The sequence below is a fragment of the Lynx canadensis genome, chromosome B1 (assembly GCF_007474595.2).
Source record: "Lynx canadensis isolate LIC74 chromosome B1, mLynCan4.pri.v2, whole genome shotgun sequence".
Classification (NCBI taxonomy): domain Eukaryota; kingdom Metazoa; phylum Chordata; class Mammalia; order Carnivora; family Felidae; genus Lynx; species Lynx canadensis.
In genome coordinates this window covers 101,881,673-101,900,549 of record NC_044306.2, presented here as the reverse complement: position 1 = coordinate 101,900,549, position 18,877 = coordinate 101,881,673, and the positions used below count along the sequence as shown (strand labels likewise).

At 36.8% G+C, this 18,877-nt stretch overlaps 1 protein-coding gene across 1 annotated transcript in view; it reads right to left on the bottom strand.

The window, feature by feature from the left end:
• Positions 1 to 18,769, bottom strand: part of NUDT6 (nudix hydrolase 6) — a 42,344-nt gene extending 23,575 nt beyond the window's left edge. The window contains exons 1-3 of the mRNA XM_030313120.1: positions 18,491 to 18,769; positions 15,093 to 15,296; positions 10,415 to 10,470 (exon numbers count right to left, since the gene is read on the bottom strand). Of these exons, the coding sequence (XP_030168980.1) occupies positions 10,415 to 10,470; positions 15,093 to 15,296; positions 18,491 to 18,728 (498 nt within the window). The 5' untranslated portion in view covers positions 18,729 to 18,769. The remainder of the gene's footprint in view (positions 1 to 10,414; positions 10,471 to 15,092; positions 15,297 to 18,490) is intronic.
• Positions 18,770 to 18,877: the final 108 nt, after the last annotated feature.

Sequence of the window (18,877 nt, the reverse complement as noted above, 5' to 3'; positions counted from 1 at the left end):
GAACAAAACAAACAAATGTCCAAGCCTTTGCAGTGCTTGTATTCTAGACAAGAAAAAAAAAAATAATATGTAAGCTTTTTAGCATATCATATAATGACAAATGCCATCAGAATAAAAGTGGAGCTGGGTGAGAGGAAACCGAGTGTGCAGCAGGAAAGAGATGCTCGCTTTTATTTCGAGTACTCAGGGTAGGCCTCATTGATGGAAGAGAAAGATTCAAAGATGGCGAGTTCTTAAAACTGATAATAAAATTTAAAACTGATAATTCCATTATAAATATCAATATCCATTATCAATAATCAATTTTATAATTATTTAATATACCTCTATTCAGAAGGAGTCTCAGTAAGAGTTTAATGATTCAACTATGACGTGACACTATATTGCTTATTGTCTTTTAAATAATTTTCCTTATAAATCTCATACCTGTACCATATTTGAAATCTTTTATATAGTTCACTATAAAGACCTAATGTGACACTAAATAAATAAATAAATAAAGGAAGAGATGTGCAAAACTTCCATTCACCTGAACACTTAGAGGAAACTGCAGGGTTATTAATTAGCCTAATTTCAAGATTACTGTGATTCAGGGAATAGGGAAGCCCAAAGGGAGGGAGAGGTGGAGAGTGAGACAGGGGAAAGGCTGGCAGGTGGAGCAGTGAGAACATAAACAACATTTATTGACTAAGTTTGTCATCTAACATGGGCACAGTTTGCGGCACTCCAAAACAATTACAATAACACCACCAAAGATCACTGATCAAGGATCATCAAAACAAATATAATAATAATGAAAAATTCTGAAATATTGTGAGAACCGCCAAAATGTGAGACAGAGACATAAAAAGCAAATGCTGTTAGAAAAATGACACTGAAAGATGTTTGATGCAGGGTTGCCACAAACCTTCAATTCATAAAAAACAGTATCTGGGAGTGCAGTAAAGCAAAGTGCAATAAAAAGAGGTATATATACCTGTATATAGTTTTGACAATTATTCTATTTTAAAAGTATAGCTCAACTCAATTTTTTCCTTTTAAATTGCTATAATACATACCACTCTAGAAATCTGATTTCTACAAACTGGGCCTGTTAAATCATTTGTCTTGGGAGGTTTTATAAGGAAAAAAATAACCCCTACACACAAAAAAAATCACACTGTATGGTTTTGGGGTAAGACAGTTCAGCCACAGCTGCCAGGGAAGCTCCTTCTGTTTTCAGACTGCAACCCAATTTTTACCATTACCAGACCTAGGCTTGAATTTCCATGTTTTAATGAATGAGTAACTACACAGGTTCTTATTTGATAGATCAATTCTGAAAAACTGCTTAGAGCGGAGCAATCATATTACTCTGGCTGTTAAATAAGAACAAGAGATCAAAATTGTTGAAGAGAGAAGGTGAGAATTTATCAGGAAATCAAGCTTAGAATAGCTATCTAGCAACTGCATATCCCTTGGCTGGTCAAGTTGGCAGATGCTGATAATAATTTGGCTTTCAAATGTCACACACACATATATACACACACAAAGTAAAAAATTAGAACAGTAAAGAATCTGAAGTTTATATCTGCATGTATAGAACTTCTCTAATGATTCTTCTCTAAATGATACATTTGTGTACCAAACTGGAGTATGTTTACATACTTAATAATTTAATTTCCTTCCAAGAGATAACTTAGGCACACACAATAAGAGAACTCATGTTCCTCAAGTTCTATAAAACATTAACTTTAGTTACTAAGTGTAGCATTTGGGGGCACTGAAGTTTAATTGAACTGAAGTTTAACATGTTCTAAAACAACTAAGTTCAAACTTTCCTTCTAAAAAGACACACACATATAAGCACTAATGAACTGCACCAGACAAAAAGCTCTCTGGGTGTATCTTCCATTCCTAATGTGATATCAGGAGTCCTCATTTCCAAATAGTTGATTTCAAAGAATGGTGAACTGACTCAGATCTAGACATGTGAAAAACATAGATTACTATGATTCAACTATTATCATCATGTCTCAGCTCCTCCAACTTCTTTGGCCTATGAAAGACAATTGGGGTGTGTTACTCTTCCTATTCTTCAACTACTTTATTCCTGTCAACTATTTGTAACTGATGATACCTAAAATTCAGTGTACTTTTTATCTGTTTTTAGAATATGGTACTCATTTCTCTCTTTCATATGATGTTTGTTATGTACCTATTTTTCCTAGAGTGGCACTGTGCTATATAGCATGATTCCACAAAGCACAATTCTATAGAATAACTAGAACTGCACCTGTATGGAAGCTATGGGAAAGTCCCCCACTAAAACTCTTAGACTAGTAGGGCTAGGCAGTGAAATTCTAGACTGAGAATATCAATATTTTCCTTGTATCCCCTCCTGTGGATGAAGGCTACTGCCTGGAGCTCTTAAGTACTGTAGGTCATGATGGTGGAAACTGTAAAAAGAAATTCATTAATTAATATGCTTCAACTCATACACCTCTTTCTGGTGCTCAATAATTCATCAGGAGGAATGAGAAGAAATGTCTGGGAACTCCCACTTAAATGTCTCTTTTAAGTTCACCTCATATCTCTGTAAAGAATTCATCATTTCCTCTTTACCAATGTCTCTGTATCTGCTAGAGATAATATTATTCCAGTTCTACCTTCAACTCAAAATACCAAATGATTTAAAACTCATTCTTTTTCTTAACTGACAAATTTACTATCACCAAACCTAACATTTAGTAGTGAACCAGATTTGTGCAAGCAATGCATAAGGAGAAGAGATGGATGAGGGGAGGAGAAATTACCCTACTTCTTATTTCTTTTCTTATTGCATGTTAAGACAAAGATTATTTATAAAGGCTTAAAGATTCCTAAGTTTGGGAAGGTCAATAGAAAGCAATACTTATATCAGACAATTAGATTTCAAAACAGACACTGTAATAAAAGAAAAAGGACACTGAATAATAATGAAGGGGACAATCCAACAAGAAGATACAATTATAAATATCTGTGCACCCAACAGAGAAACACCCAAATACATAAAACAGTTAAAAACAGATACAAAGGAACTAATCAATGATAATACAATTAATAGTAGGGGACTTTAACACTCCAGTTACATTAATACACAGATCACCTAAACAGAAAATCAAAAGGAAACAATGGCTTTGAATGATGCCCTAGTCCAGATGGATTTAACAAATATATTCAGAGCATTCCATCATAAAACAGAATACACATTCTTTTCAAGTACACATGGAACATTCTCCAGAACAGATCATATATTAGGCCACAAAACAAGCCTCAACAAATTAAAAGATTAAAGTCATACCATGTGTCTTTTGTGACCATGAAGCTAAAAGTCAACCACAAGAAAAATCTGGTAAGACCACATATACCTGGAGGTTAAATAACATGCTACCAAACAATGAATGGCTCAACCAGGAAATAAAAGAAGAAACAAAAAAGTACATGGAAACAAATTAAAATGATAACACAATGGCTCAAAACTTTTGGGATGCAGGAAAAGCGTTCTAAGAGGGAAGTTTATCGCAACATAGGTCTACCTCAAGAAGTAAGAAAAGTCTCAAATACACAATCTAACTTTATACATAAAGGCTCTAGAAAAAGAATAAGAAACAAAATCTAAAATCAGAAGGAAGGAAATAATAAAGATTAGAGCAGGAATAAATGATATTAAAACTAAAAAAAAAAATGTGGTAGGGTCTCCTTCCTAAGGAAAAAGAAACAAACAAAATCTCAAGGCAACCTTGCTATTCGTGTACTTGACAACATCCCTCATGACCTTGTAACATGAGACCACTTAATCAGACTACACGTTTGTGTGTTACCATATATGGGAGACAAGGAAGTAAAAAAAAAATATATAACAACTACGCCACGTGGTGTTCGGGGCTTAGTTCTTCGGGTACGTACTCAACTAAGTGTTGTCGGTAGGAATAAAGTTGCTTCCTGGAAAGAAAAGCCTCGGTGTCACGATTCTCTGTGTGAGAATCCTGCTACAAACAGATCAATGAAACCAGGAGCTGGTTCTTTGGGGAAAAAAAAAAAATTAACAAATGGATAATCTCTAGCTAGACTTATCAAGAAGAGAAAGGGCCCAAATAAAGTCACAAATGATAAAGGAGAAATAACCAACACCACAGAAATGCAATCATAAGAGAATATTATGAAAAACTATATGCCAACAAACTGGGCAATCTGGAAGAAATGGATAAATTCCATAAATATATAAACTACCAAAACTGAAACAGGAAGAAATAGAAAATTTGAGAACAATTATGAGCAAGAAATTGAATCAGTAATCAAAAAACTCCCAAAAACCAACAGTTCAGGACCAGACGGCTTCATAGGCAAATTCTACCAAAATTTAAAGAGTTAATTCTCATTCTTCTTAAACTATTCTAAAATACAGAAAATGAAGTAAAACTTCCAAAGTCATTCTGTGAGGCTAACATTACCCTAATACCAAAACCAGATAAAGATTCCACTAAAAAAGAGAACCATGGGACAATAACGCTGATGAACACAGATGCAAAAATCCTCAACAAAATACTAGCTAACTGAGTCTAAGAATACATGAAAAAAATCATTTACCCAAATCAAGTGGGATTTATTCCTGGATTGCAAGGTGGTTCAATATTTGCAAATCAATCAACGTGATACATCACATTAATAAAAAAAAAGGAGGGGCGCCTGGGTGGCTCTGTCGGTTGAACGTCCGACTTCGGCTCAGGTCATGATCTCGCGGTCCGTGAGTTTGAGCCCTGCGTCGGGCTCTGTGCTGACCGCTCAGAGCCTGGAGCCTGTTTCAGATTCTGTGTCTCCCTCTCTCTGACCCTCCCCCGTTCATGCTCTGTGTCTCTCTCTGTCTCAAAAATAAATAAACATAAAAAAAAAATTAAAAAAAAAAAAAAGGATAAGAACCTTATAATAATTTTATTGTTTCAGTAGACTTAACATCCATTTATAATTAAAAACCCTCAACAAAGTAGGTTTAGAGGAAACATACCTCAACATGATAAAGGCCATAAATAAAAATCCCACAGCTAACATAATCCTTAAAAGGGAAAAAGTGAGAGACTTTCCCCTAAGGTCAGGACCAAGATAAGGATGACTCTCATCACATTTCTTTAACATAGTAGTGAAAGTCCTAGCCAAAGCAGTTAAACAACAAAAAAGAAATAAAAGGCATCCAAATCTGTAAAGAAGTAGTAAAACTTCCACTATTTGTAGATGTTAATGATACTATATATAGAAAATCCTAAAGACTCCACCAAAAATTTACTAGAACTGATAAATGAATTCAGTAAAGTCACAGGATATGAAATCATGTACAGAAATCTGTTGCATTTCTATAAGCCAGTAATAAAGCAACAGAAAAAGAAATTAAGAAAACAATCCCATTTACAATTGCAACCGAAATAGTAAGATACTTAGGAATAAACCTAACCAAAGAGGTGAAAGACCTATATTCTGAAAATTAAAAAACACTGATGAAAGAAATTGAACAGGACACAAAGAAACAGAAAGACATTCCATGCTTATAGAAGAATATTGTTAAGATGTTCATACTACCCAAAGTAATCTACACATTTAAGGTAATCCATATCAAAATACCAACAGCATTTTTCACAGAACTAGAACAAACAATCCTAAAATTTGTACAAAAGACCCCAAATAGCCAAACGATCTTGAAAAAGAAAAGCAAAGCTGGAGGCATCACAATTCCAGACTTCAAGTTATATTACAAAGCAGTAGTGATCAAAACAGTATGTACTGGCACAAAAATAGACACATATATTAATGGAACAGAATCGAAAACCCAGAAATAAACATATAAGTATATGGTCAATTAATCTTCAACAAAGCAGGAAAGAATATCCGATGGGAAAAAGTCTTCTCAACAAAATGGTACTAGGAAAACTGGACAGCTACATGCAAAAGAATGAAACCGGACCACTTTCTTACACCATACACAAAAATAAATTCAAAATGGATTAAAGATCTAAATGTGAAACCATAAAAATGCTAGAAAAGAACATATGCAGTAATTTCTCTGGCACTGGCCATATCAGTTTTTTTCCTAGGTAGATCCTCTGAGGCAAGGGAAACAAAAGCAAAAATGAACTACTGGGACTATATAAAAATAAAATGTTTTGCACAGTGAAGGAAACAATAACACTAAAAGGCAACTTAGGGAATGGAAGAAGGTATTTGCAAATGACCTACCAATAAAGGGTTAGTATCCAAAATACATAAAAAGCTTACAAAACTCAACACCCAAAAAATAAATAATTCAATTTAAAAATGGGCAGAAGACAGAATATACATTTCTCAAAAGAAGACACAGCAGATGGCTAATGGACACATGAAAGATGTTCATCATCACATCATCAGGGACATGCAAATCAAAACTATGATGAGATATCACCTCACACCTGTCAGAATGGCTAAATTTAAAAAACAGAAGAAACAACAGGTGTTGGAAGGGATGTGGAGAAAAAGGAATTTTCTTGCAAACTGGTGTATCCATTGTGGAAAACTTACGGAGATTCCTCAAAAAGTTAATAGAACTACGCTACAATCCCCCAGTTACACTACTAGGTATCCAAGGAATACAAAACCACTAATTCAAAGGGACAGATGTACCCAGCGTTGTTTACAACAGCCAAGAAATGGAAGTAGCTGAAGTCTCCTTTGAATGGTGAATGGAAAAGGAAGATGTGGTGTATGTGTGTGCACATATATATATGTATATACACACACATATACATACAATGGAATATTATTCAGCCATAAAAAAGAATGAAATCTTGCCATCTGCAACAACATAAATGGGGCTACAGATTATAATGTTAAGTGAGACAGAGAAAGACAAACACCATATGATTTCACTTTTCTGCGGAATTTAAGAAACAAAACAAATCAACGAAGGGAAAAAAGAGAAAATGACAAACCAAGAAACATTCTTAACTATAGAGAACAAATTGATGGTTATCAAAGGAGAGGCAGGTGGGGGGATGGTGAAATAGGTGATGGGGATTAAGGAGTGCACTTGTCATGATGAGCACCAGGTGATTAAAATACTCACAAAAAAATTTATGAGTCATAGTAAAGCTTTTATAAGTTACCCACAGTAAAATGTCCAGAAAAACAGAAATGTCCTTGTACAATTTAGGTGAGCATTGGAAATGTTAAGGTATTATAGACCTAAGGCTGAGGTTAAGCAATTAAATAGGACTCTGCATCTCTTTCAGTAATTAGAGATTTCTGTAAATAGACATCTTTACTTATGAATCACATTATTTTTGCCAAGAAAATAAAGAACTTTCTTGGCTTTTTGTTATACAAATTTTAAAAAAGAAAGAAAACAAATACAGTGCACATCATTCTGTTGTGTATGGGTATAAATATAAATTGATATAAATGAGAGAATAGTGCATTAAAATTGTACTTAAGGTAATTGTACACAGCATTGTTTTACACTGCTGTACATTTCTTACATTACACTTTTGTGTATTTTAAGTACTATGTATGAATCCACTGGGAAAAGACAGCTAATGGATCCTTTCTATGAGAAAGGTATTATTGTATAGATTTTAAAGATGAGGAAACTGAGGCTCAGAGACTTGGCCGATGTAGAAATGGCACAGGGATTGGAATGCAGGTCAGCCTGACTCCGAAGTCCATTTTGTTTATACCAACTTTCTCTCATTTAGCACAATTATCAATTTATTTGCATTTTGTTATTAATTTAATGTTGTCCATATAGCACTTCATTATTTCATCATCTCAATCAGAATCTTTCAAGAGTTACTATTTCCATGTCAAATCTAAACTCCTCTGCCAGGCTCTCAGACCCTCTTATACTAGGCCCCACTTGTATTACTCAATCATGCTTCCTAGTCTCTAGTCATTCCCATCACACAATCCAATTCAAATATAAAACTTATTGAAGGGTAGGCACAATACTACTTTAGGTACTCAAAATTATTTTTTTAAGTTTTTTTTTTAATGTTTATTTTTGAGAGAGAGAGAGAGAGAGAGAGAGAGAGAGAGAGAGAGAAAAGACACAGAATCCAAAGCAGGCTCCAGGCTCTGAGATCTCAGCACAGAGGCTGACGCGGAGCTTGCACCCATAAACTACGAGATCATAACCTGACCTGACGTTGGGCGCTTAACCGACTGAGCCACCCAAGCCTCCCTCAAAGTATTTCTGCTAATGATAAAGCTTAGTTTGAGTCAGAGATCCTGCCTGAACTAAAATTTTGGAAGTTACAACTATGAGAATGTTTTGAGACCGCATTTCTGCAAAATGTATGACACTGCTTTCAGCTATCATTACCAATATTTTGTTTAAAATTTAAAAATATGTATGATGGAAAATGTCTGTCCATCAGTATTTACTGAAGTTTCAGAAAGTAGCAAGATAATTATTCTCTTTGCCTTATAGTCCTAATCATGAAAACATCTCACGCTAATTATGGTACTTCTCTTAAAAGTCTTTGTTGCTTCTAGTTGCTTAGACTTATTTTGTTGTACAAGGCTCTTTATATTCTGTTCTTAATCTGGCACTTGGTCAAATAATTTACCACTTCCTGTACTCCTGGCCACAACGAACTTTTGTTTTGTTTTGTTTTTAAATGTTTATTTATTTTTGAGAGAGAAAGAGATAGAGTGTGATTGGGGAGGGGCAGAGAGAGGGAGACACAGGATCCAAAGCAGGCTCCAGGTTCCGAGCTGTCAGCACAGAGCATCATGTCGGGCTTGAACTCCTGAACCATGAGCTCATGACCTGAGGCGAAGTTGAATGTTTAACTGACTGAGCCACCCAGGTGCCTCCATGATGAACTTTTAAACCATTACTTCCACACTATGTGGAATGGCCTAAATGTTTATGTCCCCCCAAATTTACGTGTTGATTTAAACATGGGTGCAATGTGATGATATTAAGAGGTGAGGCCTATGGGAGGTGATTATGTCACAACAGTGGAATGGGAGTAACCACGAAAGGCAGTAGTGTTCTTATAAGAGACTTCAGAAAGAACCCTTCTCCCTTCTGCCATGTGAGGACATGTGAAAAGATGAACATCTATGAACTGGGAAGAGGGACTAACCAGACACTCAATCCTGGTCCAGCCTCTAGAAATGTGAGAAATAAATGTTTGTTGTTTAAGCCAGTCTGTTATTTTTGTTATAGTAGCCTGAACAAACTAAGATACCATGTTAGCCCCTTTCTGAACTCTCTGTACTTTTTTACATGCCATTCTAATTTTCTACTCTGTTTTCCTATCCTAACTTTCTTTTTGGCCTGGTAAGCTCCTACTCATTCTTCAACACCCAGTTTGATATTCATCTCCTCTGAGAAGTCTTCAGGGTTTTGTTTTAAAAGCAAAGTAATTGTTACCATCCTTTGTATGACCATGGCCTTCCCAAATAGGTAGCAAGCTGCAGGACATCAGAGATACCGTCTTAAATAATCTTCCTATCCTCAGCATCTGGCTCATAGAGAAAGCTTAATAAATACCGAATGAATGACGAATATCTCGACAGTCTGTGAGAAACACAGTTGTCTTCCCAACTAAATATAGTCATTTTTAATTTTTCTGTAGCCATAATATGACAGTGAGCAACACTGAGGCTATCCTGACATTTTCAAGGCCTGCCTAAGTATTTTTTGAATTAAATAAATATCCAAATGATCCATAACTGCTTAGAAAGAACTTAAAGTAAATTTTTTTTAATGTCTGTTTATTTTTGAGAGAGATAGAGCACAAGTGGGGAAGGGCAGAGAGAGAGAAGGAGGCACAGAATCTGAAGCAGGATCCAGGCTCTGAGCTGTCAGCACAGGACCCAGTGTGGGGAAGGGCAGAAAGAGAGGAGGAGACACAGAATCCGAAGCAGGATCTAGGCTCTGAGCTGTCAGCACAGGGCCCAGTGTGGGGCTCGAATTCCCAACCTGTGAGATCATGACCTGAGCTGAAGTCAGACATTCAACTGACTGAGCCATCCATGCTCTCCTAGAAAGAACTTTTAAAATATCTTTCTGTAATTCTTTGAGCATATCAAAATTTCTACATTTTCTCTAGAGACAGCTGAACATTTAGAAAGAAATTTACAGAGCAGAAGCAACTTAAAGCAAATGATCAAAGAGAAAAAGAGGCAAACAGAACAACAGACTTTTAAACATAGAGAACAAACTGGTGGTTACCAGAGGGAGACAGGTAGGGGGATGGGTGAAATAGGTGAAGGGGGTTAAGAGTACACTTTTGGTGATGAGCACTAAGTATAGAATTGCTGATTCACTATTTTGTACACTTGAAACTAGTATTACAGTATATGTTAATTATACTGGAATTAAAAAATAATCATATTTAAAAGAAAAACAGAAGCAACTTACTTTATTTCGATCTTGTACAACTAATATTTTTCTAGTATTTTCATCAAATACAGCTCCTGTTGGGGGAACAATGAAAGATAATTGAGAAACATTAATTTCATTCACCTTAGACTCTTCCCATACTCTTACCTGTGGTCATCAAAATTATACCCATCCTGGAAGGCCTAGTTCAATTACCACCTCATCAATGAACACTTGTAAAATCTCTCTAGCAATAAACTGATTGCTCAGTTATTCGGGTTCTTTTAACAACTTGGAATACCAATGATGGATCTAGCATATGCTGAGTGGTAGGATAATTATCTGCATGAGCTTCTTCTCTTTTCAATATCTATTCCTGACGGTACACAGTTACAGAATTATTTTATTCTTCTGTAGCACTTATTTTAGTGTCTAATCTTAAGTGCTTAAAAAATATTTATTGAATGTAGTGACTTTTCCATTCTCATTTTTATTCTTTGAATTGCTATGTATAGAACGTGTATTGTGCCCCTGATGATCTAAATCTCAAATATCTTAATATTCAGTGCAAGACCTACCTGAAGCCACTTGTATTTCTTTTTTTGATTTTTTTAATGTTTATTTATTTTTGAGAGAGAGAGAGAGAGAGAGAGAGAGAGATGAAATGCAAGCAGGGGAGAGGCAGAAAGAAGGAGAGACAAAGAATCCAAGGCAGGCTCCAGGCTCTGAGCTGTTCAGCCAGAGCCCGACTTGGGGGTCAAACTCGTGAACCACGAGATCGTGACCTGAGCCAAAGTCGGATGCTTAACTGACTGAGCCACCCAGGCACCCTAGCCACTTATATTTCTTTATGACATGTGTATATGACTTTATAACATCTCAAGATATTGCTTTGGGATATTTCTTTATTTTATATATGTTTTAAGTTCTAGTCCTTTTCTTTTACTTATTCATTCATCATACACATTGCCACGCACACTGGGCATTAGGGACTCAAAAATAAGGTTTGTTTTTTATTTCTCTTTGGGCAATCCTGGGTCAAAAATACAAATGACACCATAATGGTTTATATTAGTTTCTTTTAAATGTTATAATTTAAATATATTTGGGGGCACCTGGGTGGTTTAGTCGGTTAAGTATCTGACTTTGGCTCAGGTCATGATTTCACTGTTTGTGGGTTTGAGCTCTGTGTTGGGCTCTGTGCTGACAGCTCAGAGCCTGGAGCCTAGTTTGGATTCTGTGTCTCCCTCTTACTCTGCCCCTTCCCCACTTGCTCTCAGTCTCTGTCTCTCAAAAATGAATAAACGTTCACATAAATAAATATCTGTATTTATGTAATGTGAGGAAATATTATAAAAGATACTTTCCATATACTCTTCCATTCTTTCAATATCAATTGAGTTCCTATACCTAATACATATGGGTTCTCTATATATTGAGCCCTGTTATGTGTCAGGCATTTTTCTAGGTGCTAGAGATACAGTGGTAAACAAAACAAAATTCCTGATCCTTGATGGGCTCACATTCTGGTGTGTGTATGAGGAGGTAATAAGTAAATAAAAAACAAATTATATACAACATGAGGTGATTGCAAACATTTTATGTTGCAATAAAATATAGAAGAGGATAGCTATGTATAATATAAGGAATGACAAATTTCTCTGAAATGAAAATACCACATTTAATGTTTAAAAGAAGGAAAACCAGTGAGATATAATTAGCGTTAATGTTGGTTCCTATTAGAAAATATAAATTATAATTTAATTGAATTGGATTTTACAAGGGTTAGAATACCAAAGAAATGGCAAGGAAACCTACTCTTAAATTTTAATAATTTGTGATTACTCAAAGTGTACTTTTCCCTAATGAATTTTAAACATGAGCAAAGTCTTTCAAAGACAAACCTAACACTGCTAAAGCACAATGTGAGCGACCCCTGCTGGTCACAACTTAAAAGTTAAATCAACACAAAGATCAGGGATTAAATAGAGATTATCATATTATGATTAGTGCTTTATGTACATTATCTCAGGTATTACTCATAATAATTGTGTGAGTGGTATTATTTTGAGTGCCCAAGTTCACATGGCGCTAAAACTGTCTGGATTCTGAGTTGGTATTCTTCTCACTGTGCAACGATGTCCCTTCCCCATACAATTGTGTTCTCTGGGGTCTCATGTTTCCACTTGAAGAGCTATCCAATTATTCATTCAAGAAATATTTATTGATCATGTACTTTATGCCAGATACTGTTTTGAACCTGACAATACAGTAGTGGAAAAGACAAAATATCTGCCTTCATGGAGTTTATATTATTGTGGGGGAAATGAAGTACATGACAGAATTTCAAATTGTGGTAAGTGCTATAGAGAAAAACAGACCTGGATAAAGGGACCAAGGATGATGGCATGCAGGAGGACTCTATTTTAGACAGGAAGGTCAGAAGTTTTTTGAGAAGTTGCTGGAGCAGAAACTTCAGCTCCAAAGAGCTAGATAAACAAAACCCTGGGGAAAAGCACTGCAGGAAGAGGAGCCAGTGTGAAAGCTCTGAGGCTGAGACAGCTTGCTGTGATTTAAGAACAGTAACAAAGCCACAGGTCACTCCATTCCAGTGTAGGGAAGGAAAGATTTTCCCCCTACCCACTTAGGTTTTGTGTCTAGGGCTGAGAATTGAACTCACAGAAGATAGATTAATGGAGAAAAAAAAATATAAACATTTTATGTGAGGTTTACTTGGCCTGGGGTGATGACGGGGGACTTGATAAAAAGAAGTGAAAATCCCAAAAAAGTGGTCGGACCCACAGGCATATATACCATTTTAACAAACAGCAATAAATTATGGGGACATGACAAGACCACAGAAAAAAGGGTTTGGGCTAAGGGAGGTAAATTGTGGGAAAACGACGAGGACATACATGGGGGAAACTAATGGGAATACAAAGGTTATTTTAGTAAGGTTTATTTGTACAGACTCATCTTGGTGTCAACTCCCCATCTTCCATGATACAAGAAATTTCCTGGTACAAGAAATTTATGCCCTACTTTTATGTAAAAAGGGGCAGGCAGAAGACCCTTGCTATATCTAGTGTTTCTCAAGCTCAAAATAATCAAAGTGGCATATTTTGGGGTGTTATGTTCACCAGCCACACCTTCTTTGTGTTGCTTATATCAATAAATGTCAGCTCTTTTCCCTTCACCTAAAAAACATTGTAGCTTTCCAGAACAATTTCTTACATGATTTCATCGCCACCCCCAATAGCCACTTCATGTAGATCATAGTTACACTTCAAGATTGCTCAAGTTCTTGATCTCTCACTTCCGGAACTCCTATGGTATATCTTAACTATAGTATTTAGTTATAAACAAGGGCTTCATAGGATACTCTGTATACATATATTACCAATTCTGCAGTAATAACTGGATTTAAAAGTCTAATTTAAAAATCTGTTACCAATGAATTGATTGTCAGTATGACTTTCTAATGTAGTGTGAAGGTGCTATCAAATTATCAAGTAGTCTTTTGAAGTAGAGTTGAATGGAAATTTCTAAATGCCTCTACTTGCTACAGGGAAGCGAGATCATGGACAGAGAAAACATTAGACATCCTTGAACAACTTCTTTTTAATTTCAAAGGTGCAAACTACCTCAAAAAACTCTTATAAATTATATGAAGGGTAAAATAAATACAATTATTGGTCAAATTACTAATTTACATATAATACTGTTTTCATTTAAGTCATGAGGCGTCTTTTACTATTTCAGTTTTCCAGAATTCTAGGAATTAAAAAAAAAATTTAATGTTTATTTTTGAGAGAAGAGAGAGAGAGAGAAAAGAGAGAGAATCAACAGGTGAGGGGCAGAGAAAGAGGGAGACACAGAATCGGAAGCGGGCTCCAGGCTCTGAGCTGTCAGTACAGAGCATGATGTGGGGCTTGAACGCATGAGCTGTGAGATCATGACCTGAGCCAAAGTTGAACACCCAATCGACTGAGCTACCCAGGCGCCCCTAGAAATCTAGAAATTTTTTTAACCCTGGTTCCCAAAGGATGGTTTAGGGACCAGCACTGATATCAATAGCAGCTGCAGATAATTTCTTAGAAATGCAAATTCTCTGGCAACACCCCACAACGATATAAAAAACTCTTGGTGTGGGGCCCAGCAGTGTGTTTTCAGCAAGCTCTCCAGTTGACTCTGATGCACCTACAATTAATCGAAAGCAAATCTTCTCTCAAAACTATGTCTCTGAAGTGAATCAGTGACTTGAAAATTCCATAATATACTTAAATTATGCTATTTTAAACAACTGTTTGGCACTGTAACTTAATGTAAATATCTTTAAGAAGTAATGTTCAAATCATCAAACATCTTTGCTTTACCTTAAATTTAACCTAAAAGTTACCTTTTATTTTACCCTAATATGCTTTACTGTAATGAATTTATTCCCTGATCCCAATTCAGTGTTACTATTTCAGTAGTGAAGTTCAAATACCTGTATAAGACTGTTCAAATGTATCCTCTGGAAAACTAAACACCAAACTTGTTCTCTTGTGCTGCCCTCTGCCAATTCAGAAGGCCAAGTTCATTTATTTAAAGCACTACTCAATAGTCCCAAGGAGGATAATCACTTCATCAAATTATTCATTAGACATGAATAAACTATCGCTTAGCTGTAAGAAAAAAATGGAGTGAACCTCTAAAATGTTAGTTTGAAACTGACCTGCAACTCCTACTTGATGTGTCGCATATCCTGGTAATCTGCTGGGTCCTTCTCCCAGCCACAGTGTCAGTGTGGATGAATCCGACTCTGCATGGTGAAAGCAGAAACCCAGGGAAGCAGCAGGGGCAATAAATTGGCTTTGGAGGATGGGAATGTGCAGCCATACCGCTATCCTACCTTCTGACCTCCATTGCTGTATTGCAGCTAAAATGCAGATGAGAAAAATCTGTAAGTATTTTCCAGTGAAAGAAGTGGGAGAAATAAAAACTCATCTCAAGGTGTCACCTCTTCCAAAAAGCCATCTTAAAACATCCACCTCACCTTGTAGTTAGCTGGGAGAATGGGGCAGGGGATCCCAAAATGTAACAACTGACACAATGCTTGGCACATAATTGATTCCGTTTTGATGCCGTTCCTTTTAACATCCTTAGTTTTAATCTTTATAAATGACCATTATGGGCTTCTATTTATTCTTTCTTTAAGAGTTCTGTGATAATATTTTGGCTTATAAATTTCAAGGTGGTTAAAACCCTAACTTTGTTTTTAAATAATATATACTAGTTCTGGGAAATTTTGAAAATAAAGTATAATGAAATTAAAACTTCATTATCTTAATAGAATGCAGAGATAAACATTTAAATGTTGACATTTTCCCATGAACATTGGAATTGACATCATACTACATATAATTTACAGCATGTCTTTACGACATTAAATGTAAACATTTTGCTATGTCATTAAAATTTTTAATGAACATAAATTTTTAATGGCTACATAATTTTCCTCAGATAGGTGTACCAAAAGCTACTTAACCAACCTCCTACTCTTGGATATTTGGATTATTTCTAATTCTTATTATAAATAATACCAAGATGAACATAGATTTTTCTGTTTTTGACTTCTGTAAATTCTCTTGCTTTATTACTTAAGATTGAGCCAGGGGAAAAAGATGCTAATATTTAGTCCTTACTAAGTTCTAGACACTCTACATATAATACCTCATTAAGTTCTCACAACCCTGAAAGGCAAGTATTATTGACCTTAATTTACGAGTGAAGAATACTGCAGTTCTGTTTTTTTTCAATGTTTGAGAGACAGGGAGCATGCATAAGAAGGGGAGGGGCAGAGAGAGAGAGAGAGAGAGAGAGAGAGAGAGAGAGAGAGAGAGAATCCCAAGCAGGCTCCATGCTGTCAGAACAGAGCCCAACCCCAGGCTTGATTTCACCAACTGTGAGATCATGACCAGCTGAAACCAAGGGTCAGATGCTTAACCTACTGAGCCACCCAGCAACCCCCCCACCCTTTTTTATTTTTTAAGAATACTGCGGTTTTAGAAAAACTTCTCAAATCACTTTTTCTATCCATCATCTCACTTAATCTTTACAATAATCTTGCAAAGTGTGTGTATGTGTGGTAGTAGGAAGGCTTGATTATTTATTTAATGGTTAAATTCCTTTCCCTCTTCTCTTCTCCAGATGTGCAGTAAGTGACTGTTAAGGACCATGTTCTCTACCTCTTTAAAAGTCAATGTACCTAACAAGGTGAAAATACATAGGAACCTTTCATAAAGACTTCTGGATTTGGGGCTATGGAGTCAGATCCTTCTCACCTCCCTCTTTTTCCGATTAAATCTTTTAAAAATTGACACACAATTACAATTACAAAAAGTGAAGTGCACAAATCTTAAGTGTACATTTAATGAGTTCTGACATATGCATACACCTGTGTAACCCACTCCAATAAAGATTATAGGATGTTTCTCTCATTCCAGAAATTTCCCATATCTTCCCCAATCATTCCAATTGAGTGAAAAAGCTCAAGTTTGACATAGTTAACAACAAAATTTGCACTAACTCTTGGAGACAACATAATGCATTAAGAACAGATTCTAGAGCTAGAGCCTAGGGAAGTTACTTAATCTCTCTGTGCCTCAGTACCATCACCTTTAAAATAGAGGTAAAAGTACCTCACAGAATCGTTATGAGGATTAAATGAATATCTGTGAAGTTCTTAAACCAGTGTCTAGCAATACAATTCATAAATGTAATAGAATGTTTTATTAAAGATTATAGGTACATGGTACTACACAGATTATAAACTAGTTTCATATAATTTATCTTAGATCACCACATCTATCCAGTAAAGTAAAAAGGGCTGGCATTATTTGCATAAGCAACCTAAGAGGCAAATTTTTCAGTGGTGATTTGTCTAATGCCTGGGTAAGCACCTGGCAGAACCTGGGACTTGAAACCTGGATGTGTGACTCCAACCCCAATCCTCCTGTTTTGCTTTGTTGGCTAAGGTAGTGCTTTAATCACCTGGCCAGTGACAAGTGTGTGCAATAAATACCAGTCTCTACCCACACATATGCAGACATATTAGAGGATGAACACTGATTTGATTCTCCTACTGCTGATATTGTTGAAATCAGCAATTATTCACGAACCGAGAAATGAGGTGAACAGGTATGTAGTTTGGGAGTGAGAATAATTAAAGAATGAAGTAATTAGCTCAATTATATTAATACAGATGCTCACTTCCCATGTTGTGCAATAGGATAAAGATTATCTGAAGTTTCCTTTAAGAGAAGATCTTTCAATGGCTGAATTTCTACGCTATGCCTTCAATTCGGACATACGGACCCTCATGGGCAGTTTGAAAAACTCCAGCCAAATCACAGGCTTCTCTCATAATGAAGGCTCCTCCACCCAAGCTTGCTATCTTATCTTTGGACTTGAGGTTCAAGAAGAGTGAAGAGTTTTCTTATTGAAGACCGAAACAGCCCACCATGCTCATTGGTTAATCATGAAAGACTTGTCGCTCTGTTTTAGAAGCAAACTCTAGTTTTTGATGAGTCAGCCTGATCCAATTTGTGTACAAAACTGACCACTTCGAACCTCTCTGGTCCACTCACTGTCCACCACCTGTACAGTTTTGTCTAGGGCAAAGTGCTCCGCATAACTAAGGATCAGTAAATGACAGTCAATAATAATGGAATAATATTAACACCTACTGAGCGTTAAGTATGTGACAGATACCGTGCTAAGCACTTTACGTGCATTACCCAACTTCACCCTCAGCAATCCTATGCGTTGCTAACCAGTTTTATGGAAGGGGAAATGGTAGTTTACAGAACTTGCCGAAGGTCACACGCTAGAAAGGTTACCAGAAACTAGTGCTGCCGATCTCAAAGTCTAGAATAGTCACCATTTCACCCAGCTGCCTCAGAAATCGCCCAGCAAAGGGAACAAGAACAAAACAGGGGAAACTGATACAGGTCACATTTGCCCTCTCGGTACTTGACTCGCCGAGAGCATGACTAGTGGACGCAGGACACCCTGTTACTTCATTAGAAACGCTCAGGAAGCCAGGGAACCCCTCGGCCAAGGCACACTTGCCCTGCAAGACCTTCTGGAAAGAGGCGGCGTCCAGGCGGTCCAGTGCGCGAAACCGCTCCAGAGGCACCGAGATGCCCCCGAATCTGTCCGGCTCGGCTCGCAGCACGTCCGCTCCGGCGAGAGCGTCCCACCTGCAACCCGGACCGCCCGAGGCCCGGCGGTGCCCTGCCCAGAGCCTTTCGCCGCGGGTCCGCGTGAACACCGCGCGCCAGAAACGCCCGCTCAGAAATGGCGGCATCTTCCAGTCCCCATTCGACCACTCGTTAGGCCCCTAAAATCAACCTTCCGCCTAGGTCAGGAGCGGAGGTCATTACCATAAATTTTAGAAGAGTGCCACCCATCTATCTCAGAGTTGAGTTAACGCCACTTTCGTAGCGCTTTACCGAA